This window comes from Lepidochelys olivacea, assembly GCF_965140295.1.
Source record: "Lepidochelys olivacea isolate rLepOli2 genome assembly, chromosome: 2".
In the NCBI taxonomy this organism is placed as follows: Eukaryota; Metazoa; Chordata; order Testudines; family Cheloniidae; genus Lepidochelys; species Lepidochelys olivacea.
Genome location: NC_140412.1, coordinates 210,711,044 through 210,735,817, shown reverse-complemented (window position 1 = coordinate 210,735,817; position 24,774 = coordinate 210,711,044). Strand labels below are relative to the sequence as shown.

General features: G+C 41.2%; 1 protein-coding gene across 3 annotated transcripts in view; it reads right to left on the bottom strand.

Annotated features, from left to right (window-relative positions):
* The window catches only part of HYCC1 (hyccin PI4KA lipid kinase complex subunit 1), an 85,568-nt gene that overhangs the window by 42,207 nt on the left and 18,587 nt on the right, over window positions 1-24,774 (bottom strand). For all 3 annotated transcript variants that reach the window (XM_084619066.1, XM_084619068.1, XM_084619067.1), the window contains exons 2-3: window positions 4,726-4,814; window positions 1,385-1,486 (exon numbers count right to left, since the gene is read on the bottom strand). In XM_084619066.1, coding sequence (XP_084475192.1) covers window positions 1,385-1,486; window positions 4,726-4,776 — 153 coding nt within the window. In that variant the 5' untranslated portion in view covers window positions 4,777-4,814. The remainder of the gene's footprint in view (window positions 1-1,384; window positions 1,487-4,725; window positions 4,815-24,774) is intronic.

Below are 24,774 nucleotides of genomic sequence, written 5' to 3'. Positions count from 1 at the left end.
ATACAGTATCTAAGAAAACACTGAGTAGGCACAGGCAGTAAGAAGGAACTCAGTGACAGCTGAGGATGCTTCACTCTTTATGCCCTCGGGAGGGATAGCATGATGGTATGCAGAAATGTTTGACTGGCTCAAAGCACCACAGAGTGCTAAAATTTTAATGTTACATGAACCACAAAGATGTTTGTGTCTCATAGCACAGACCCAAGATACTGACATATTGGTATGCAAGTTGCATGGAAGCCCATGTACACCTAAACACACGGAAGCACAGACTCTCTTGCCTCAAGGAACTGCCTTGCATTAGAGCAGCCCTAAAGATACCAGTTGCAAGCTGGACTAAAATGCAAGTTCAACAACCAGAAAAAAAGGGTCCAAGCGAGTTGATCCCTCATTCTTTCAAATTATATCCAGGGACATGGCTAAAGACACCTCCAACTCCCAGGGAGGTGTCTGTGACTTTGTCTTTGCTTGTGCCACTATCAGCTACAAGCATGTTACTTTTTAGGACTCCTAATGCCCTCAGGCCATTAGTTTCTTTCCAGAAGTCCAATGAGGAGCTTCCATTTGAATTACAAGCTGCTTGAGATTTTCACTCCTATTGGAGAGTCCTTTCCTTTTGCTCCACACCTACTGAGTACCACATATTAATTGACTTTTATAGTAACATGATAAACTATAATTTTAGAGATTGCCATGCACTTAAGTGCATGGCAGTTAGATATATGTCAAGCTCAACATTCAAAAACTTTGGTAATTGAAACTTAAGGTCATAGTTAAAAAAGTAAATCAACCAGAAGGAAGCTACACAATCCTGAATGTAAACAAACATTTTGTTTCTTTTCCAAACACTTCCAAAACAAAAAATAAAAATGTGTATAAGTCAATCACTGATGTTCTCACCTAAATTAAAAACTATAAGCAAAGTAATAAAACATTTATAGCAAAAACTGCAAGAGGAAACACTGATCAGGGTCTCCTCTCATGGAAACACCACAACCAGACACAGGCTTCAATATTCAATTGGGCTTGAATCATAATGTCAGACTCTGAGATTATACAATTTGCCAATTCACTTTTTAATCCTATGCCTGAGTCCTGAAGCACAGGAATGTGAACTATAAGATTATATATGGTTTGTGAGTAGTGAGACTGAAAAACTAATTGCATGATATTATATCACTGCCAAAGAATGGATCATACCCATATCTTAACATTTTGTTATGAGAGAACAGAGTCCTACTCAGAGTCTAATCATAACTATTTGTATCATAAATAGTATTTGAATTACAAATGTGGCCTTTTTTTTTTTTTTTTTTTTTGTTCATCCATGCATTCATGGTCTGCTGCCACACCAAACTAAAACCTTAGAGATATGTGCACCTACCTCACTCTGTGGCTCCCGGATAACTTTGTATAAAGATGAAACCAGAGAACTCTTGTCTTTCAAATTTGTAGCATAGTTAGAGATAGAAGCTTCTGGAAGGGTCTGAAATCAAACAAAAATATTTTTCCTTTTATGTCATTACTGCAATATCTTATTGTCTGTGCATTGAAAGAAGGCCATTTTATTGTGTCAGCTGGCTTTTCTATTTTTACAACATCCTTTCAACCGCAATCCATTCACTGGTATCCATTCACTGGTATTTACTCTAGGAGACAATATGTTCCATGTAGAGAAACAACATTTCTAATCATCTTTACAGTTTAATAAAATCTCAGTATTTAAGACAAACTGCTGGAAGGCAAGTTATTAAAACTTACGTTTTACCATTCCAGAGTTTTGTACAGAATTTAATTAAATTGGGTGGAAAATACAGCTAAAGGGCCACAATTTCACCATGCGTTTACCCATCCTGAACAATGTGTAAAAAGAATAATAAGTTTAAAAGAGCAACAGGAACTGCAACTTTGAGATTGGGAAAAGCATACAATCAGGCGCGCTTTTTTGTTTTTGTTTTTTTGTCTGCAAGCAGCTATCGGTCCTCTGTTCCAGATGATCTGAATGTCTACAGCCATATGGAAGCTACAGGGTTCTTGCTACATACATACATGGGGCATCAAATATGGTTCATTTGAGCATGCATTTCACCCCCTTTCCAGCACCAATCAGAGTTCTGACTGGCAATGTTTACAGAGGTCACTATTAGATTTTCAACAGTTTACGATATGTTTCAGATAGAGCTGTTACACTTAAACTCATCATTCCTAGCTCTCATAGTGCTTTTCATCAACAAAGCTCAAAGTGCTTCACAAAGGATGCAATCATAATCCTCATTTTACAGATGCGGAAACAGGCACAGAAATGATGTGATTTGTCCAAGGTTACCTAGCAGGCAACTGAAAGAACAAGAAATAGAACCCAAATCTACCAAGTCCTAGTCTATTTCTCTGCCCACTAGGCAACACTGCCTCTCTATACTCCAAAATAAGGAGTGTTGTTATAGAAAGAGAGACATCACAAATGAGACCAAAATTACTAATCTCTATATCTGAAACTGTGTCCAGAAAAATACAGAAAACCCAAGATTTTTGAAAATAGGAGTCTAAAGCTGGTCTTTAAGAACCATATTTAGGTACCTAAATGAATGGCATGATTTTCCAAATGCAATGGAGCATCCAGAATCTTACATTTGATGCTCAGTACTTTTCAAAAATAAAGCCACTTATTTAGGTGCCTAAATTTGGCTTTTAGGAGACTAGCTTTAGATTCTTGAAGATCTTGTAGTTGGACTATTACAAATTATACAATATATGGACTGTTGAGAAGATTAAAGCAAGATATTTCATTTATGTACAGGTTACCCATTTTCCAGAAGTGGTGTGTCCACCGCACCACCCATAAAAATAAGTCTGCAAACCTGGTTTCTTCCCTCCACTTCTCCTTTCAATGAAAAATTGCAACAACAATCTTGGTTTGAGGCATTTTTCTAGGAATTACTAGAAAGTAGCATTTAACAATCAAGGATGTTGTGTATTTACTACCTTGGATTTGTTGAATACAAAATCTCAACAAAATGAGGCCAGAATACTACTCTTATGTTGCTCCATAGTGGAGTAAAACATGACATTTCTGAACAGTACATAACAGGGTTGAACTCCACACTAGTAATATGCATATATTCAGGACAACTGAGGGACTTGCATTTTCTCCATGATACATAATATATACATAGTGTCATGGAAGATGGTGGGAATAGTTGTGAATTTTCTGGACTACATCTGGAAGAGAGATTCTCCAGGCCATGACTTCACCCACACCAGAAGACCAGATCTGGTCTAGTCTGAAAAGATAGGTAGTTGCCAACTGTAGGTTTTGGTTTTGATAGATTTGTATAACAAAGGCCACCATAAAAATTTCAACAACTATTTCCTGATCCTCCTTTCTTTGGGCTCTCCACGAGGCTAGGGTCCTCAGAGCAAGGCTCAGAGTACCTCTTAGCATGGCGATGCCATTCAGTTACCCCACTGAAGCTGCAACTTTTGTGGTAATTGTGACATTGGTCATGGTGCACCACCTCATCAGAATAATTGGACTCATTTACTACTTTCAATTTATCATGTGTTCAGTGTGTCTATATAGAAACTTAACAGCAACACTGTACAGCCCGGTGGCATGCTATAAGGGGTTTGCCCTGAAGTTCTGACTACAGGAATTCTGATGTCTTCCCTGATGTGCGCACACAGCTTACCCATTTTTGCTGGAGTATCGGCTGAACAACGGTCTGCATGTGGTGCTCTCAGATAGGAGTGGTAAAATGGCAGCTCTCTGGTTAGCCATTGAAGCTGCTTTTACGATGGCTGGAGGCAAAGCTGATGAGGAAATAGTTGGCTTTAAGGGAATCCCATGACTGCACCTTTGTTCCCTTCAAAGGCATATTCTCCATCGTAAGGTCAGGTGGAGAAAGTGAAAATATGTGTAAGGAAGAAACTTTCAGAAAAACAGCACAAGAGGAAATTGCTGCTCCCCTCAAATACAGCACTGGGTCTGACACAGGACACCGCAATGTGCCAACAGGTAGAGCAGGAAACAGCAAAGAGATGGAGAGAAGTTAGCAGCTGCCTCTAAATCACTGATTTGAACAAAAAAATCCTGAAGGTCACCCCAGAATAAGACCACAAATTTGAGAAGTAAGATAATACTTGTTAAGTAAGTAAGGTTATCTTGCTAACACACAGCATTAAAATCTACAGATAAAACTTCAAGTCAATCTTTGGGAGTTACTTTACATTCCAAACAGTAAGTGCTGTTGCTACATTCAAGAAGAAGGGTAAATGAAAATAAAATGCCAGGTATGGTAAGAACCTGATTTAAAAAAATACCATTTTGGTGTAACATGAAAGCCTAGAGCTCTTCAGCTAAGAGTATTTAGTTGGTACACTAACATTTAAAGGATTTGTTTTTAAATCAGATTTTATCTATTCTATTTTATCTTACTGCATTGAAAGTTTATTCCTTTTTCCAAGCATGAATTTCATTGGGCTGTCACGAGCCAAACATAGCATACAGTCCTGAATATGGCAAGAAAGGAAATTCAAGTCATATACTTGACAATGTATTTCATCTTTTCATCTCTCAGACTGAAATTCAACTGTCAAATTTATCTTGGGGTTTTCTATAGCACCCATCTCAGCAACAAGCAAGAGCTGATCAGGTACTACTACTGCTACTGAATAATATAATGCTTAAAAACTAAGTTTATTTCTAATGATCACACAATATATTACCTTGAACTCTGATAACCACTCCTCCACAACTCCTGTGTCCACAGCCAACATCTTCCCACATCTGATCTGAAACCTTCAACCTTAAATACCTGAAGAAGAGACACATTTGTTAAAAAGTGACAATTTATGCATAGCATATATCATTAAGAAGTTATTGCAGTATAGAGCATTTACTCAGCCACCATAATTATATAAATGTTAATCTATTATCTTGCTTTTTTAGCTCACTAACCTATCATACATCAACATCAGCTCCAAATTTTTTTACTTTGCCTCACGGATGCCAGCTGCTGAAAACAAAATGGGAATATTCACCAGCAGCAGTTTACTAGATTCCAAAAGATTATGCACTGAGACAGGAAGTTTACTGAATAATGACCATGGTCAATAAAAATAATTTTAAAAATGGATTTTGGATTTAAATCAGATATTTATTGCTTGAAGATGATATACTCCATTCTTTGGACCAGTGTAAAGAGATATGAAATGAGAATTTAAAAATTTTAAAGTATAAAACGGTTTTCCTAATAACATTTAGTTTACAGAAAAAAAAAGAAGAGATTGGTTTAAATTTGTATATTATTCTTGTTTTGGATTTGTTCAAAGTCAGGACCTACACTAAGAACAATTTTTTCAAGGTTGCCTGGTTGACAGAGGTCCAAAGTAATTTACTCTTCAAGATAATAATTACTACACAAAGAAAATTTATTCAGCGAGGCTCTTTCTACAGGATCTGGGGTGAGAAAACAAAAAAGGTTTTGCAAAGATCTGTAGAATTAAATTCTATTTACACAATTATATGCAAATAAACAGATGTGAGAAGGCTGGTGCCAGATCTCTTAAATTAATAACCCAAAGGACAGAAAACCATTATCTTTAGGTAACTAAGACTTGATCCTCATGAAGGCCACCCATGAGAAAATGAAGATTTGATAGACATTTGAAGCCAATTTTGACAAAGGCCTGCATAACAGTGTGAACAAGTTTTCTAAAACCTTAGAAACCATCATAATCAGAGTACATAAGACAGATAGGAATTAGCTGAATTTCTAAGAGCATTCATGTTGTTGCAGGTTCAGACTCTAGTTTCAGGCTATAAACCCAATCTGTGACTAAAAGTCATCAGGAATAATGCAGATTGTTGAACCTCCAGGCCTTGCAGTCTACCGTTTTTAATCCTAGAAAATAGTTGTCTGTGAAGCCTATATGGCATGAAAGCATTACAGATGTTCTGTCTAGTCTTATTTTCTGAACTATTTTAGAAAATAGAGGAAACTAAATAATCACACATTAGTACAGTGATCTGTCTTCCACAGTCAGAGATGCTATTGTTAAGAGTGAAATACTTTTACCTTCCAGTTCTAAATTATAAATTAAATGAAAGGAAGTCATCTGGTGGACAGATGATCATCCCATTTGTCTGCTGCATGCACATGACAACTGAACCAGCTGATTTATGCCTTGAACTCAGTACATTTTTCCCCCTGATAGACAAGTCCTACTTCTCCATGATGAAAAGATTCTGAAGGCCTCGTTGCTCATATTCATGTTCTTTGTCACTCCCTGGTAGTTTATGTACATTTTGTTGTCCACATGTCACTATCATTGTTCAATACAAGACGCATTGAATTCAACCATTTGGAGAGTTTTGTGAAGCAGTGTTTCAATGGCATTACTGACTGCTTTGGAGTCTTAAGAATCTCAAGTTATCACCAATTGTTCAGGATGAAGAGCTATGGAGTGCTACATGTCTCATTAGATCAATATATGCATACCACCAATAGAGTAGTGTGGACAATAAATATTTGAAGGAGACCACCTGAGAGAGAGAAAAAAGGATTAAAACTAGAATTTTAGGAATTACATAATCTGGTAATTCTCCCATTGTTCTATCTCAAAATGAGCTCCAAGATGGATAATACCAAGGATTTGTTCAGTAAATTAATAAAGTGCTGATGCAGTTACTGGACTCTATAGAAAGAGAAATCTTTTTAGAAGACAGTCATCAGAAGGGCATCCAATTAAAGAAAAGTAAATGTAAAAGCCCAGATGGAGAAAGAGGGCAATCAACGTTATATCACCTTGGACAACACTATAGGAAGTGATGTGCAAAATGACATATGAATAGACAATGTTTCCCATTAATTGCAGGGCAATTTCCCTTAGGAGAAGATTTCTGACTCCCATTAAGGGTGGCACGATGAGTTTGAGAGAGAATCCAATTTTCCCTGACTCAGAGGAAGAGGCTGTTAGGTTATGACAGCAATCATCTTCTAGGTCCACTTCAGGTTACAACATTCTGCAAGGGCATTACCTCAGGATTTCTAAGGCTTTGAAGGAGCAGAGTGTTAGTAAACTTCCTACAGCTACTCTTTGAGGAGACAGAGGGCTGCTCTGGCCCACATGAAACAACTGAGAGCAGAAAACCTTTTCCCCTGCAGATGCTAGCTATGTGGAGTGTCTGCTGGCACAGGGAGGCTAACAGTCTGCTGTGCTACTAAAGATAGCTGACAGAATGTGGTAGAGTGGTAAGCTAAGGCTGGCCTCACTGATGGGTGCACAGATCCAGCACACAGGTTTCTCACGTTGCCCTGAAGGGAAGATCAACAGGTTCTAGTTATTAACAGGCCAATTCATCTGAAGTTTCCAGGAGATATAGAATGAGAATTTCCTCTTACAAAGCTCTCTGTTTGATGTATAAACTTCACTAGCTAACATAAAATAACAAAGCTTGGGACTAAATTACAATGTTCCTTTAATATGTTTATTGAAAGTCATTTATGGTTCTGGTAAATTTACATGTCTATTTCCTCTGTGGCTACAACCACATGGATACAACTGCAGGATATGAGCTATAGTAAATATATGAAGTTCTAAATGCCTTATAAGCAAGTGAAATATTAAGTGGATAAGAAATTATGTACTACATTAAGAGTAATTTATCAAACTGAGCAAATTCTTAGCTATGAAAGTTGGTTTAAAAGCAATTACTCAGAACTGTATGTATATTTTGAGTAATATGGCAGAGCACTAGAAAGCATTCCAGAAGAAAAGGATGATTTCAAGTTCAGCATGCTCCTTGTTATCAATATTCAGGAGCTATAGGAGTTTGGAAGTCCTGTAACTTATTAACATAGCCTTCCAAGAGAAAGAAGTTTGAGAACTGTCTTGAGAATTGAATATAAGCTATGTGCTCTGCTCAATTAATGCTTCAGAAGTCAAACCTCACTTTGATTAGAATCCTTTCAAGGAGAGTGCGTGGGGGTGGGGGTTAGGGAGGAGAGGCATTTCTTTGTGCCAGATCTATTTTAGTTAAAGAGATAAGGTGGGTGAGGTAATATCTTTTATTGGACCAGCTTGGTGACAGAGACACACTTTTGAGCTTACACAGAACTCTTCTTCAGGTCTGGGAAACTTACCTCAGAATGTCACAGCTAAATACAAGGTGGAACAGATTGTTTGGCATAAGTAGTTAACACATTTCAAGGGCTCATTCAAGCTGAAGTGACCTTTTAATACCCCTCCAGCCATAGGAGAAAAAGAGTGGGGGGAAGCAGCTGGGGAAGGAGGTTGTTAGTGGGTTATAGATTGTTGTAATAAGCCACAAATACAGTGTCTCTACTCAGTCCATGATTTTCAGTGTCTAGCAAAGTTATGAATTTAAATTTCTCATCCTCGTCTTTTGAAAGTGTTGAGTAGGTTTCGTTTGAGGATGAGGACTGATAAGTCAGATACAGAGTGATAACTTTGTGAAAAGTGTTCACGCACAGGTGATGTGGTGTTTTTGTCTCATCATTTTTCTGTGTAAGTTAATTCATGAGCGTAGTGACTATCTGGTTTCACCCACGTAGCTGCTATTGGGGCATTTAGTACACAGGATGAGGTACACCACATGCTGTGATAGGTATGTGTAGAACCCTTGGATCTTGAAAGGTGTGTTGAGGGGGATGTTGGTCATTGTAGTTAGGGGTGGATTGATGCACAGGCCCAAGGGGCCCATGCCAACTTTGGGGCCCCCTCAGGACCACCAGACCCTGAGTAGAAGTGGGAGGGGCCACCAGTGCCAGAACTGTGGTCCTACCCCTGGCTCCTCTTCTTCCTCCCAGGGCCTTGCCCCCTAGCCAGGCCAGAAGCTGGAGCTGGACAATGGTAAGAGCCACCCAGGAAGTGTTAGGCAGGGTCCAGGGTGCCCAAGAGGAGCCCCCAGCCCGTGTCCCCACCCTGCGGTACAGGCCATTGCCAGTGGGACCCAGGGGCAGGGGCTCTGGTCCAGCCTCATGCCCCCTCCCCAGGGCCTGCAGACACACTCTTCAGGGAGAAAAGGCCCTGCCCTGGCTGAGAGCCAGTGGGGAACCCCGGGAAGGTCACAGGCAGTGAGGAGCCAGGCAGAAGGGCTTCTCCGGCAAAGCTCCAGTTGCTACTGGCCCAGACTCAGCACCCATCACACTGCTCGGGCTCGCCCAGTTCCTGAGCCCAGTTCCTGCTGCCAGGCTCCCCCCACTGGGTCTCATTGTTGCTAGGCTGCCCCCGCCAAGTCCCTCCTGCTCCCAGTGACAGACTGCCCCCACTGCTGCCTAGGCTTTGTGCCTGAGGCAGCAATCCCGTGTGGCACTGCTCCTCCCGTCACCTCTGGCCAGAAGCTTGCAGTTTGTGGGGGGAGGCAATGCCCTTGCCTCTCCCACAAACTATGCCCATGCTGCCACCGTTACACACCTGCCTGAGGCTCCCATGCCCATGTTAAAAAGTGGGCAGTCATGCTGCCCCCACCCTCTGCTCTGGTGTGCCTAGACCCCCAGAACCAAAATGTTCTTTGTGCCCACAGCCCCAATAAATATTAATCTGCCTCTGATTGTAGTATATGTTGGCAGGTTTTGCATCTATTGTTCTGGCAGGGTCTGTTTACTGTTTAAGTTTACTAGGAGAAAAGCAAGAACTACACCAACTCTTCAAAACTCTTTGAGATTTTTCATATTATATGTAGTAGTAATTCTTAAATTTTTCATCCTGATCCTTGGCTCCCATCAAGAAGCACATTTTCACAGATGAGGAGGAGCTTTCAGCCAGCCTTGCACACCCTCAATCCTGGGGTCACTCTGTACCAGTCCCCAGACTATTCTAACTTTTGGTTGCTGTCAACAATCCCAATGGACCAACCCAGTTATGGCACTTGCAAGGACGGGTGTTGCACTCCATATGATTTTATGAAAACATGCTAATGAGTGTGAATATAATGTAACTGGAATATGCTTTGTCAGAGAAAAACACAGTTCTCACTCTTCAGGTTGGGTGCAGCAAGTCAGATACACTTCATTTTCTCAAGCAATTGCACAGAGGGAGAGAGTGCACTAAGACACAGGGTTTTCCCCCACCTGGGCAGGTCTCTCTAAAAATAAACAATTAGAGCAAGCATTTATACCTTTATTACAGACAATAATGAGCAACAGCTGCATATTGTTTATAGATATTCCTTCATGATATCTTATTTTTCCTCACCAATTTCTCTTATAGTCTACATTCTATTCTTATCTAATACAAGGTCACAACAGACTCTCTCACAGTTCTTTTCCCACTTGTTTTGCACAATCCCCTCTTCTACAAATCTCGCGTTATTAAAGCTAGAGTTAGCCTGACTCCTGCTCATTTCAGAGGCCTGCATCCAAATTCCCTGTATCTACTTCCACAGCTTCATGCAAAAGGTCTCTTGTAAGGTATCATTACAAAGCTACTGAGTGTGGTCATCCTATTTGTATAAATGTATCATTCTTGTATCTGAAACTAGAAATATGAAATATAACTCTGAGGTCCTATTGTAATTATGCAAAGCGTCAGCCATTAATGGTGGTTTTGAATCTTGATGGCTCCCATTAACCAGGACAATTGACTGTAGTTGGCTCTGTTTACTTGCAAGCCTTTCTGTGAGTCAGGCTGGGAAGAATGAAGGCTTGGGGTCTCATAGGACATGTGACCATGTCACCTGGTGCTTTTCCATTTAGAAGGAGGGGTAGGGACCCAGAGAGACTAAAGATTACCGCCTTGTGCCAAAGCTATAAAAGGGGGTGGAACAGAACAAAGGGGGCAGCAGTCACGAGAAATCCCCTAGCTACCATCTGAGCTAACAAGAACTGTACCGGGGAAAAGGATTGGGCCCAGACTAGGAAGAAGTCCAGTCTGTGAAAGCAGCTTATTGGAACATCTCTGAGGGTGAAATTTTATCTGTATTCAGTTTCCTACTGTATTAGGCTTAGACTTGCATGTTTTGTTTTATTTTGCTTGGTAACTTGGTAAGAGGTTTATTGCTGGAGGGGGGGGGGTGCGTGAGATTCTGTGGCCTGCATTGTACAGGAGGTCAGACTAGATGATCATGATGGTCCCTTCTGACCTGGATATCTATGAATCTATTAAAAACTTACTTTGTTATGTCTGTTATTACTTGGAACCACTTAAATCCTACTTTTTATATTTAATAAAATCACTTTTGCGAATTAATTGACCCAGGGTAAGTAATTAATTCCTGGGGGCGCAGACAGCTGTGCATCTCTCTCTATCAGTGTTTTAGAGGGCGGACAATTTATGAGTTTACCCTGTATAAACTTTATACAGAGTAAAACGGATTTATTTGGGATTTGGATCCCATTGGGAACTGGGTATCTGGGTGCTAGAGACAGGAGCACTTTCTAAGCCATTTTCAGTTAAGTCTGCAGTTTTTGGTTCAGACTCTGGGTCTGTGTTGGAGCAGACTGGTGTATCTGGCTCAACAAGGCAGGGTTCTGAAGTCCCACACTGCCAGGGAAAACTGGCTCAGAGGTAGTCTCAGCACATCAGGTGGCAGTCCCAAGGGGGTCTCTGTGACCCAATCCGTCACAACAGGGAAAGCAACAGACCCATATCGTGGCTTCTCCACCATTTGAGGACTCCTAGTCATATTTGTTTGGCTAGTAAACCAGTCTTGCATTGTTAAAGCAGCACAAGACTGCCCTAAAGCAGGGAGAATCTGGCTCTCAAGGCCCCAGTGGGAGTAAAGGTATTACAATAATAGTTTTGAATGATAACTCAGTATTTGCCCTCACAATCCATTTGTAAATATAGTCTCACTTTACCTTTTGTCACCCTGTCTTTGCTGCTTTTTCTTGTTCTGTATGTGGCTACAAGCTCAGTTAGAGCTGGCTACCTACAATTCCACTTAGCCTGATCATATCCCACAGATCAACAGCCTCTATCTCAGAGGCCTTACTCCATTCCAAATGTGCTGAGCCATTCCAGCTGCAATAAGTCTTATAGTTTTTAAGATGTACAATGCAGTGAAAATGTTTGAGTATTGCACATACCAGGCTATAAGAGGAAACAGCTATTTTAATGCTTCAAACGTTGTTTGTTTTTTGTGGTTCATTAGCTTCCGTATGCTTCACTCTATATATACACACACCAACTTAACAAAAAAAAATAAAATTTCTTTATGCTTGTTGTTCCTTCAAACTTAAAAAAAAAAAAAAGGGCGGGGGAGTGAACGACTAATCTCTTTACAAATATTGATCAAAGCTATGTATGTTGGCTAGTCCTTTTAAGAAATGATGTAAATAAATGCCAGAAGTAAATAACAAACCTCTAGATAAACACTTTATTTTTAACATTAAGAGATGGCTACTCACAGTGCTGAAGTTGCCAACTGAAAGGACACTTCTCTGGTCTCTGCCTCTTTGACTTTCATTCCAAGGCACGTGGACTCAAAGTAACTTGTTCCATAAAGCTGCTCTTATGAACCAGTGCTCTTATGAGAGCCGTGGTTAAAAACTGTGTCCATTTTGCATGTACTAGCTCTCCTCTTGACTGAAATCTGTCTAGAGCTGCCAACCACATCCCCATGTGACTCATCTAAAAGTACTCTTAACCCTTTTTTCATATAAGGGAACTTGTACCACTGGATCTGCAGAAGTTTAGCAATCTGGAGCCCGTTTGGTTTCAAGCATATTTCTATGCTTTGAGATACTTTAAGGAATTTATATTCGTTATCATATTCTGTAATTCCTCTTGGCACCAAAGGTACGGTATTTGGTAATGTGATCACGGAGTTCCACCCAAAGCCAAACCAAATTCAAATGAATTCTAAACTTGTATGAGTGTAAGTATGAATAAATAAGGTGAGAGAAAGGATACTGTTCTACACAAGAACTACTTTGAAACCCAGGCTGTAAAAAGCTTGAATTACCAATTGAAGGCCCTTTTAAGAGCAAAAACTAGTACTTTTGCTGTCGTACTATGAACTCTAGTTCTTCATAGTGCCTTCCCCAGCTTCTCAATACCACTGAAAAGGTAGAATTACCAAGCGCTGTTCAGACAGAAACTTGTTATTTAACCTAATTGTTAGTGAGTTCAGTCTCACCTGCGGTAAGGCTAATTTTAAAGACAGGTTCTCCTGTTTGATTGAATTAGTTTGACAACAGTCAAAGAAATTTAATAATCGTCTTATCACCAGATTTGGCCTGCCACAACCTTCAACGACCTATCCCAAAAAAACAAATGTGTAAATAGATCAGTAAGTGGCAAAGTCAGCAATGTCAAGAGTGTTTCTTAAGCAGAGGCTTCACAATAGCTTCAAGATCAGCTGACGCTCTCCTGAAAGGGGAGGCAATACAGTGGAACAGACAGTATTTCTCCACTGACCTTCACCAACCAAGGATGCATGTCAGAGGTCTCAACACATCCCATCACCACAGTAAGCAACACTGGCTAAAACACTGAGAGGCCGTTTCTTTGGGTACATCTATACAGCATTTTGGAATGTGCCTCCCAGCCCAGGTCAATCGACTCAGGCTAGCGAGGTTCACACTAGTGCTCTAACAATAGCCATATAGACAGCGCTTTGAAGATGCATCTTGCACTGAAGCTCAGGCTCTGAAGCCTAGATGCCTACCCATCTTCTATTTTTAGTATACTAGTGCAAACCCCGCTAGCTCGAGTCTGTCGACCTGGGCTAGGAGGTTTATTCCAAAATGTTGAGTAGAAATATAAATGTTTATTGCTCAGGAGACTTGATACCATGTAAATAGTCAGCTCAGTAACAAAACTCTTGCAGTAAGAAAAACACTCAACTAACCAAACACAGACAGTATGGTTTAACTAGCCTGTCCACGACCCAAACAGTTCTGCTGGTAAGACTTTAAGGATACCACAGTGCAGCCAAAAAACCAGAATCTCCCACAAAGCCAAAATGACAAGATTTCAAATCTCAGACTGCAGATTTCTACTGCCATTCTAATCATCTCACTTCTTACTTCATATGTAAAGCAGCACAGCCGACAAGGATAAAGCTAGCAGAAAAGGCATTTGGGGCCACTATCATTACTGAATGACAAAAGTTATATAGTCAAACGGAAGAGCTGTATCCTCCTTCAGAGCCTGCGACGACCAATCCTCTGCCACTTACTGAATCCTGTAGAATTTGTTGCTACTTCAGTTCCCATCCCTAGACAATAGGTCACTTAAGTGTCCTACCAGAAATATTTTCTAGCCAGCCACACACACACACACACACAAAGACTTCTCAGAAACACATATTAAATATTTTTATGTAATTTATTGAACACAATTATTGATATCAAGGACAATGTATTTAAAAATGCCACCCTTCACTCCCAAATACAGTTTAAAAAAACTCACTAACTGGAGATGCACATTAAAGGCATCAGATAGTGACAAGTTTTTGTACATCTGCAAATATGAACTATTGCTTCTGAAGCAATTCTGCCCATTCTACTCCTTGAGCCTTCTAAGTGTAACCCCTACCCCCATTACCATAAAGGGGGCTGTGAATCTTACCAGAGCCCAGCAAGGGCCAAAGACTGCACTCTAGGAGCATTGCTGCCCCCTTGCCAGGCAACCCTCCCTTGTACAGAGAGGAGGCTAGAGGGCGGGAACTAAAGCAGCAGCCCCAGATGTCCCAAAAAGGAGAGCTCGGATTAGTTCTTTACCCAGAGACCAGATGCCTGGGAGAAGGGAGGTAGTTCCTCCCTTTAGAGGTTTCAGAGTAACAGCCGTGTTAGTCTGTATTTGCAAAAAGAAAAGGAGTACTTGTGGCACCTTAGAGACTAACCAATTTATTTGAGCATGAGCTTTCGTGAGCTACAGCTCACTTCATCGGATGCTCTGATGAAGTGAGCTGTAGCTCACGAAAGCTCATGCTCAAATAAATTGGTTAGTCTCTAAGGTGCCACAAGTACTCCTCCCTTTAGAGTGACAGTTGAGAAAGGACCTGAAGAAGAGCTCTGTGTAGCTCAAAAGTGTGTCTTTCACCAAAAGCAGTTGGTCCAAAAAAAAAGATATTACTTCACTCAGCTGGTCTCTATACTTGAGAAAGAGTCAGGGGTGGTAGCTCCCTCCTAGGTAACAGCTGAAAGTGGGGGTGGGTGGGAGGGAAGCATGCAGCAGAGAGAGCCAGAGAGCATCAAGCTCTAAGGCACAGTGACAGGGTTTTTTTTTCCAATTTTTCAAGTCTCAGTTAGGAAACTCAGTCAAGTTAGCCCCTATGGGAACCTACCATATCATCGTAAAGGAAGTGACTCCCCAGTTGAACGGTTCAGCTGGCTACCTCAGACTACAGCCTGATCATTGATAATGACCTCAGCCAGCAGGAAAAGCAGAAAGCTTATATCTAAGCTCCTTCCCCCAGTGTGAGGAGAACTCAGACCATCCCCTGGAACTGAAAAGGGATTTGAGACCCTGACTGCTCTGCAGATCATCTGGCCCCTCAGACAACACACATTGGACCAGAGTGCATGTAACATCTTTCTATTTATTTTTTAAATGATTTAAGAAGTGTTAACAAGTTTACTAATCCTTGCCATGTAAATATCAGAAACAAAATCATTAGAACAGTTAACTTTTGTTTAAAGAGACATTATAAAGGAATAAAGTAATCAGATCTTTCTATTTAACAAGATGGGCATGAGAATACCACCAGTCATTTCTACTGATGTTATAAAATTGAATTAAATAACTATACACACATTTAACAGATCAGGAATGTCTACCAAATGTTCATATTCGAACAACTGGTCAGGTGTGCTGGGTTTTTTGTTTGCTTTTTGAACAGGTGAATGTATTCTGAGTACTAAATAAAAGGTAGACACTTGGATATTTGGTTATCTGTCCTCTATTTTGCTGGGTACATAACCGGTGTGAATTTTTCCATAACCACAACCTCCAATTCTTTTTTAACCATTCTTCAACAGCTAGGCTATTTTTCTTTTTTCCAATCATGGGCTATCAATCGCTGAGCAGCTACTAGCAGATGAGAGATTAATTCTTCATTTCCTTTTGTGGGACCATTCCCAGTAGGAAGCCCCAGGATTATCAAAGGATTATTTGGTAATAAATATCCAACAGTTTGTGATATTTGGTTATGAATTGCATCCCAATATTCTCTAATGATAATTATATATTAACCTGACTGGTGTGAGAGATACCATTGAAACAGTATCTTAAAGAAATTTTCTTTTATTGTGCTCCAGACTAACATTGCTGGTCCTCTTTTCCAGATCAAACCCCACTCCTCTGGGATAACTGTCTACCCACATCCTTTTCCCAGCATGTCACAGATGGACACTTTTTTGTTAGGAAAGCTGTCTATAAAGATTGATATACATAGTTTAGTAAGTTATAATTTTGTTTCTTAATTGACCAGATGCCATTGCTTTTATTTAAAAAAGTTAGCTTTCTGTATAAAATAGGTTTTCTAGAAAGTTGAGAAACAGTGCCTGACTTGAAAGTATTGGTATCAGGGGAGACTGGGCCAGTTAAGGTTTGTTTTGATCTCTAAATAAGTTAGAAAAGTTTCTTTACTGAATAGTTCACCAACCATGTGTATTCCATGGCTCCCCCAATCTTTGAAGCTCTCTGGTTTGTGATTTGGGTTAAAATCTGGATTATTTGCAATGGCAGTCATTGGTGAGGGAAAAGAACTGAACTTATCTCTAGATCTATCCCAAACTCATAGAGCAGCCTTGCTAAAAGATGTGCATAAATTTCTACTGAGTTTTTTTTTTAAATTAATCCATACTAGCTGAACAAGGTTTACATTGCCACAATTTTTGTGTTCAAGAAAGACCCAGTGTTTGGCTGGGTTAGAGCATTCTGAATCCACTACGCTTTAAGCTGGCTGGCTTGACAGTACCACAGAATATTTGGAACGGCTAGTCCACCATGTTTAATGGCTCTCTACAAAGTATCTGATCTCACTTTTGGTCTTTTCTTATTCCATATAAATTCTAACAAATATCTTCTCTATTTCTGCTATGGTTTTATCTGGGATGGTCACAGAAAGATTTTGAAATAAGAAAGATATCCTTGGCAGAATATTCATTTTCACTGTGGCTATTCTTCCCAATAAAGAAATTGCAGACTTCCCTCAACATTCAAGGTTTTTAAAAAAAAAAAAAAAAATTTCTGCTGAAGTAGTGGTTTTGACATTTAAATCACAGAGCTCTTCTAAGTTGTTTGAGATTTTACAGAATTTGTTGCCCATTTGTACCCAAATGTTTTCTGGAGGAGCAGTTTTTGAGAGTCTGTCAAGTTTGTAGCTAACATTTTAGATCTGGCATAATTTATTTTAAATCCAGACACTTTCCCCAAGTCCTGGATTACTTTAGAAATTAATTTTAGGGAAATACTTGGTTTAGATAAAAATATTACATCATATGCAGATGATGCTATTTTCTGATGTGTTCCTGCAAGTTTTATTCCTGTGATGGATCTATTGTTCCTTATCCATCCTCTGTGCAAAAGGCTCCACAGCCAGTGCAAAAAGTCAAGGGTACAATGGTCATCCCGACCTAATCCCTCTGTGTAATTCACAAAGAGGGGGATTTAACCCCACTAATGCACAGCTGCTTTTGGACTGGTGTCCTTATCCATTTAAGGAACTGGTAGACAAACTCCATATGGGACAGGACTTGAAACAGAAAGTTCCATTCTATTCCATTCTATTCCAGAAGGCTTTCTCTGAGTCTAGTGATAAGAGAAATAGAACTTTTTTCCATCTGGTATTATGGATGATTCCAAATACTCAGAATATTGTCTGACATTTGTCTATCCCTAATGAATCCAGTTTGATCTGGATTAATAGAAGATGAGAGCACAGACTGTACTTTTGCTAGCATTATACTAGTTAGTATTTTTGCTAAAATCTTTATGCCATAATTCGACAGCGATATAAGCCTATAGGAACAACATGAGATAAAATCCTTTCCATCTTTAGAGAGAGAACCACTGTAGCTTCTTTCATAGGTTGTGTAAGTTCCTCCTGTAACAGAGTGATACTCGAGGTACCTCTCAAGGAACTCCCTAATACCTCCTTAAATGCCTTGTAAAATTCAGCTGGAAAGCCATCAGGTCCTGGAGTTTTACCACTTTTCATATTTGCTATTGCCTCTAGCATTTCGTCTGTTATTTCTTTATCTAAAGTTTCATCATCAATTTTGCTTCTCTTTGGCAAGCCTGCTACTTTGGTATTATTGAGTAACTTCAGAGCTTGGAGTATCTGAGGTACCAAGATTCTTATAATAAGCAGCAAAAGTAGCACATATTTCATTAGGGTGTGTAACAATCTTTTGCTGATTGTTCTTAACTGGAGGAATAATACGCTGCTCTTGAATCCCTTTAAGTTTTTGAGCCAATACATTATCACTATTAGTTCCTTTATCATAAAACGTCTGCTTCATATACCTATTAGCTTTTTCAGTGGCAGCTGTCATCAACATATTCAACTTTCCCCTAATATTAGTTAATTGTTTTTTTATGAACCTGTGTTTTTATGAATGTCTTGTAATGCATCTCCGGTTATAGTTATATTTTTTCTTGAGTTTTCATTTTAAAATTGAGAGGCTCTGCTTATCAACTGACACCCTAAATACTGTTTTACCTGCCTCCCAGGGAAAGACTTGTTTTATATTGTCCATATCATTTATTTAGAAGTATTGAATAATGTCCTCTTTAATTGCTGCAAACCAATCTTTGGAGAATCAAGCAGTTCACTTTCCAATATAGTTGTCTTTGGGACCCAACCCACTTATCAAATATTACTGCCATTGGTTCATGATCTGACCATAACGTTGCCAATTTCTGCAGATCTTGTCTGCTTCATTAAGGATATAGTCATTAACATTAAATCTATTTTAATATATAACTGATGAAGGTGCAAAAAAAAAAAAACACAATTTCTTTCAACTGTGTACAATTCTCTCACAATCTGAAAGACCTGGCACAGAGACATCAGTACTGTACTTGATTCCCTACACCCCAAGTCTTTTTTAACAGATCTGTCCCAGTATAGAATAGGTGTACAACTGAAGTCTCCTCCAAGGATAATTTCCCCTTTCCCAAAACGTTGCACTGTTTAAAGAAGACCTTTTTTTTAAAAAAAAAAAAAAAAAAAGGTGTTTTGCTTTGGGTTGGGAGCATGTATTGATATTGTTATTAATAACTCAGTGATTGTGACCTTCAAGAGTATAAATCATTCCACCTTATCCTTAAATTGATCTGTAATCTGAAAAGGTACATGTTTAGCAAATACTATATTCACTCTTCTCTTCTTTAGAAAGCAAAATATGTCTGTCGAAATCAGTTACCTTTCATATCCATAATTTGCCCCTCCTGAAAAGGAGTTTCTTGAAATAGAATAATGTGAGTAGGGGGTTTTTTTAAGTTCTGTTAGAACTTTTTTCCTTTTAATGACATTATTTAGCCTTTTGACATAAATGCTACTTTAAAAGGAAGAGACATTGAGAGTAATTATTTATCTTACTGAAAAATTTGAAATTGTGATTTTTTTTAAAAACTGCGTAATGACATGAATCTTTCTGTTGCCAAAGTCTCTTTTGTTTTTAATTATAAGGGTATGTCTACACTACGAAATTAGGTCAAATTTATAGAAGTCTATTTTTTAGGAAGCGATTTTATACAGTCGATTGTGTGTGTCCCCACTAAGCACATTAAGTCGGCCAAGTGCGTCCACAGTACTGTGGCTAGCATCGACTTATGGAGCGGTGCACTGTGGGTAGCTATCCCACAGTTCCTGCTGCCCATTGGAATTCTGAGTTAAGCTACAATGCCTGATGGGGCAAAAACATCGTCACAGGTGGTTTTGGGTACATGTCATCAGCCACCCCTCCCTCCATGAAAGCAACGGCAAACAATTGTTTTGCACTTTTTTTCCATGCGGACGCCATACTGCTTTCAGCAGACTGTGCAGTAGGACTGCTAACCATAGTCATCAAACCACTTCTGCTGCAACTCTGCTCTCCTGCTCTTGTCTAGATAGCAAATTTCTCCATGTTGGCTGTCATAGGCTCCCACTTCAATTCTGCTCTCCTGAATCCACCTCGCAGGTCGTCAGTCACCGCTTCCGCTGCAGCTCTGCTTTCCTGCTCTCCTACAGAAGCCATACCACAGCAAGCGTGCAGCCTGCTCAGCTCAGCTCACCGACACCGCCGCTGTTGTGTCCTTTGTGCTGCTGGCAGCAGACTGTGCAGTAGGCCTGCTAACCATCATCATCCACCGCTTCTGCTGCAACTCTGCTCTCTTGCAGACGCCATACCATGGCAAGCATGGAGCCCACTCAGATCACCGCAGCAGTTATGAGCACTGTAAACACCTTGCGCATTATCATGCGGTATGTTCAGAACCAGAACCTGCAAAACCAGGCGAGGAGGCGGAGGCAGCGTGGTGACGAGACTGATGAGGACATGGACACAGACTTCTCTCAAAGTACAGGCCCCGGCAATTTGGACATCCTGGTGGCAATGGAGCAGGTTCATAGCATGGAATGCCGATTCTGGGCTCAGGGAAACAAGCACAGACTGGTGGGACCGCATAGTGTTGTGGGTCTGGGACAATTCTTAATGGCTACGAAACTTTTGCATGCATAAGGGCACTTTCATGGAAATTTGTGACTTGCTTTCCCCTGCCCTGAAGTGCAAGAATACCAAGATGAGAGCAGCCCTCACAGTTCACAAGCAAGTGGCGATAGCCCTCTGGAAGCTTGCAACACCAGACAGCTACTGGTCAGTTGGGAATCAAATCTGGAGTGGCAAATCTACTGTGGGGGGTGCTGTGATCCAAGTAGCCAACACAATCACTGAGCTGCTGCTATCAAGGGTAGTGACTCTGGGAAATGTGCAGGTCATAGTGGATGGCTTTGCTGCAATGGGGTTCCCTAACTGTGGTGGGGCGACAGACGGAACACATATCCCTATCTTGGGACTGGACCACCTTGGCAGCCAGTACATAAACCAAATGGGGTACTTTTCAATGGTGTTGCAAGCACTGGTGGATTACAAGGGACGTTTCACCAACATCAACGTGGGATGGCCAGGAAAGGTACATGACGCTCGCATCTTCAGGAACTCTGGTCTGTATGAACAGCTGCAGAAAGGGACTTACTTTCCAGACCAGAAAATAACTGTTGAGGATGTTGAAATGCCTATAGTTATCCTTGGGGACCCAGCCTACCCCTTAATGCCATGGCTCATGAAGCCATACACAGGCACCCTGGACAGTAGTCAGGAGCTGTTCAACTATAGGCTGAGCAAGTGCAGAACGGTGGTAGAATATGCATTTGGGCATTTAAAAGCACGCTGGCGCAGTTTACTGACTCAGACCTAGGCGAAACCACTATTCCCATTGTTATTACTGCTTGCTGTGTGCTACACAATATCTGTGAGAGTAAGGGGGAAGACGTTTATGGCAGGGTGGGAGGTTGAGGCAAATCGCCTGGCCGCTGATTACACGCAGCCAGACAGACAGTTAGAGGAGCACAGCAGGGTGCGCTGCACATCAGAGAAGCTTTGAAAACTAGTTTCATGACTGGCCAGGCTACGGTGTGACAGTTCTCTTTGTTTCTCCTTGATGAAAACCCACCCCCTTGGTTCACTCTACTTCCCTGTAAGCCAACCACCCTCCCTTCTCCCGTTCGATCACCACTTGCAGAGGCAATAAAGTCACTGTTGTTTCAAATTCATGCATTCTTTATTAATTCGTCACACAAATAGGGAGATAACTGCCAAGGTAGCCCAGGAGAGGTGGGAGAGGAGGGAAGGACAAGGCCACACTGCACTTCAAAACTTATTGAATGCCAGCCTTCTGTTGCTTGGGCAGTCCTCTGGGGTGGAGTGGTTGGGTGCCCAGAGCTGCCCGTGCACCACCACCCCCGCATTCTTAGGCATCTGGGTGAGGAGGCTATGGAACTTGGGGAGGAGAGCGGGCGGTTACACAGAGGCTTCAGCAGTGGTCTGTGCTCATGCTGCCTTTCCTGCAGCTCAACCATATGCCAGAGCACATCAGTTTGATCCTCCAGTAGCCTCAGCATTGCCTCCTCTCATCATGCTGCCGCCACCTATTATCTTGCTCCTGACACCTCTCCTCGTGTTCATTCTCTGCTTTCCTGGACTCTGTAATTGTCTGCCTCCACGCATTCTGCTGAGCTCTTTTAGTGCGGGAGGACTACATGAGCTCAGAGAGCATTTCATCGCGAGTGCGTTTTTTTCGCCTCCTTATCTGCGCTAGCTGGGACGGAGATGATAGGGGGAGGGTTGAAACATTTGCAGCTGTGGGAGGGGAAAAAAAGGGAGAGCAGTATTGAAAAGGGCATTTTAGAGAACAATGGGTAGACTCATTTACGGTGAATGGTTTCAAACAGCAGCGCCCTCCTTTCCCATACCAAGCACCCATTGGGTTGGCCATTTAAAAGGAGGGGCTGCGGTTTTCGGGTTAAAGTGCAGCACAAACCCAACTAAAGTTCTCTGGGATGATCACTTCACCCCTCCTCCCACTGCGTGACTAGTATCGGGAAGATCCCTGCCAGCCAAACGCAAACAGCTCAGAGTGAACGGGCCCCCCTCTACCACGTTGCTAAAAGCAGGGGTGATTTCTTTTCAACCACAGGCAAACATCCCAGCAGGAATGGCCACCTCTGAATGTCCCCTTAATAAAATTCCCCTATTTCAACCAGGTGACCAAGAATGATATCATTCCCCTGAGGATAACACAGAGAGATAAAGAACAGATGTTGCTTGAATGTCAGCAAACACCGGGACCACATGCTGCCACGCTTTGTTATGCAATGATTCCAGACTATGTGCTACTGGCCTGGAATCATAAAGCGTCCTACCATGGAGGACGGAATAAGGTCGCCCTCCCCAGAAACCTTTTGCAAAGGCTTTGGGAGTACCTCCAAGAGAGCTTCATTGAGATGTCCCTGGAGGATTTCCGCTCCATCCCCAGACACGTTAACAGACTTTTCCAGTAGCATCCCAAGTCTTCAGGGAAAATTAATCATTAAACATGCTTGGTTTTAAACCATGTATTATATTTACAAAAGGTACACTCACCAGAGGTGCCTTCTCCACCTTCAAGGTCCGGGAGCCCGCCGTGGGAGGGTATTGGCTCCAGAGTGATAAACAGTTCCTGACTGTCGGGGAGAACGGTCATCTTCCTCATCCCCAAAATCCTCATCTCTGTTGCATGAGACTCCCCCCTTGCAGGAATCTATGTACAGGGGTGGGGTAGTGGTAAGGGCACCACCTAGAATTGCATGGAGCTCATCATAGAAGCGGCATTTCTGGGGTTCTGACCTGGAGCGGCTGTTTGCCTGTTTCGTTTTTTTGGCAGGCTTGCTTGAGCTCCTTAATTTTCACATGGCACTGCTGTGAGTCTCTGTCCTTCATACCCTTGGAGTTTTTTTCAAATATTTTGGCATTTTGTCTTTGGAACGGAGTTCTGATAGCACGGATTAGTCTCCCCATACAACGATCAGATCCAGTACCTCCCATTTAGTCCATGCTGGAGCTCTTTTGTGATTCTGGGACTGAATGGTCACCTCTGCTGATGAGCTCTGCATGGTCACGCCACACTGGCCGAACAGGAAATGAAATTCAAAAGTTCCTGGTGCTTTTCCTGTGTACCTGGCTAGTGCATCTGAGTTGAAAGTGCTATCCAGAGCAGTCACAATGGAGCACTCTGGGATAGCTCCCGGAGGCCAATACCATCAAATGGCATCCACACTACCCCAAATTCGACCCGGCGATGTCTATTTCAGTGCTAATCCCCTCGTCGGGGAGGAGTACAGAAATCAATTTTAAGAGCCCTTTAAGTTGACAAAAATGGCTTTGAGTGGACGGGTGCAGGGTTAAATTGATCTAATGCTGCTAAATTCAACCTAAACTTGTAGTGTAGACCAGGGCTAAGTTGCATTCACTATTGCATGCCTGAATATGGCTTAGTTTCTGTTTGGAAACTTCCATATCCATGTTTTGTATTAAATTCCCCCTTGCCTTCCCTGTTCCCTCTCCTTTTTTGCATTCCCCTTACTCTAAATCCACAAACAAAATATCAACATAACACATAAAACAGTCCTCAAAAAACTGCTTTGCTGAACCTGGAACCCCTGTACTTTCCCCATCAGCAATTGGGCTGCTCCTCTTGCAATCCAAAGGAGGTACATTCTCCATATGTGGGACCTTGACCTCACCCATAGGAATAGATTACCATCTGACATTTGAGTTATGTGGAGGATTCAAACAAAACCCCTAATGGCTCCTTCCCGTCCCTTCTCTTTTTTATTCCCCCCCAATCTTCTCCAACCTTGAAATCCCTTCCCCATTCCCTTCTTATTGTCCTTTATTTCCTCTACATTTTAAAATTCAAAACACACAGCTATTACTGACCACCCCAATTAAAGTGAACTTTGTACTATTTTCTTTATAACATTAACTGAGCTACTGTTTGGCTGTTCATTCCTGGTGACTCCCAAGAAGTCCCTTCAGATTAGGGTTTTCGATTACTACTCAGATATCTGAGTTCTCTTGTTCAACTTCACTTCCATTGCCAATATGGTCTCCAGAGTCTTTTGTCTTTTCTTTTTCTGTCTGCTTTTTCCTGTGTTTCACCATTTTCTAAGAATGTTTAGTAGCTTATCTAAAGTTACTACCTCTGGAAAGTCGTCTTGTACATCTGAAATTTGGATTTCTATCCAAACTGACTAGAGTGTATTTTTCCTTGTTT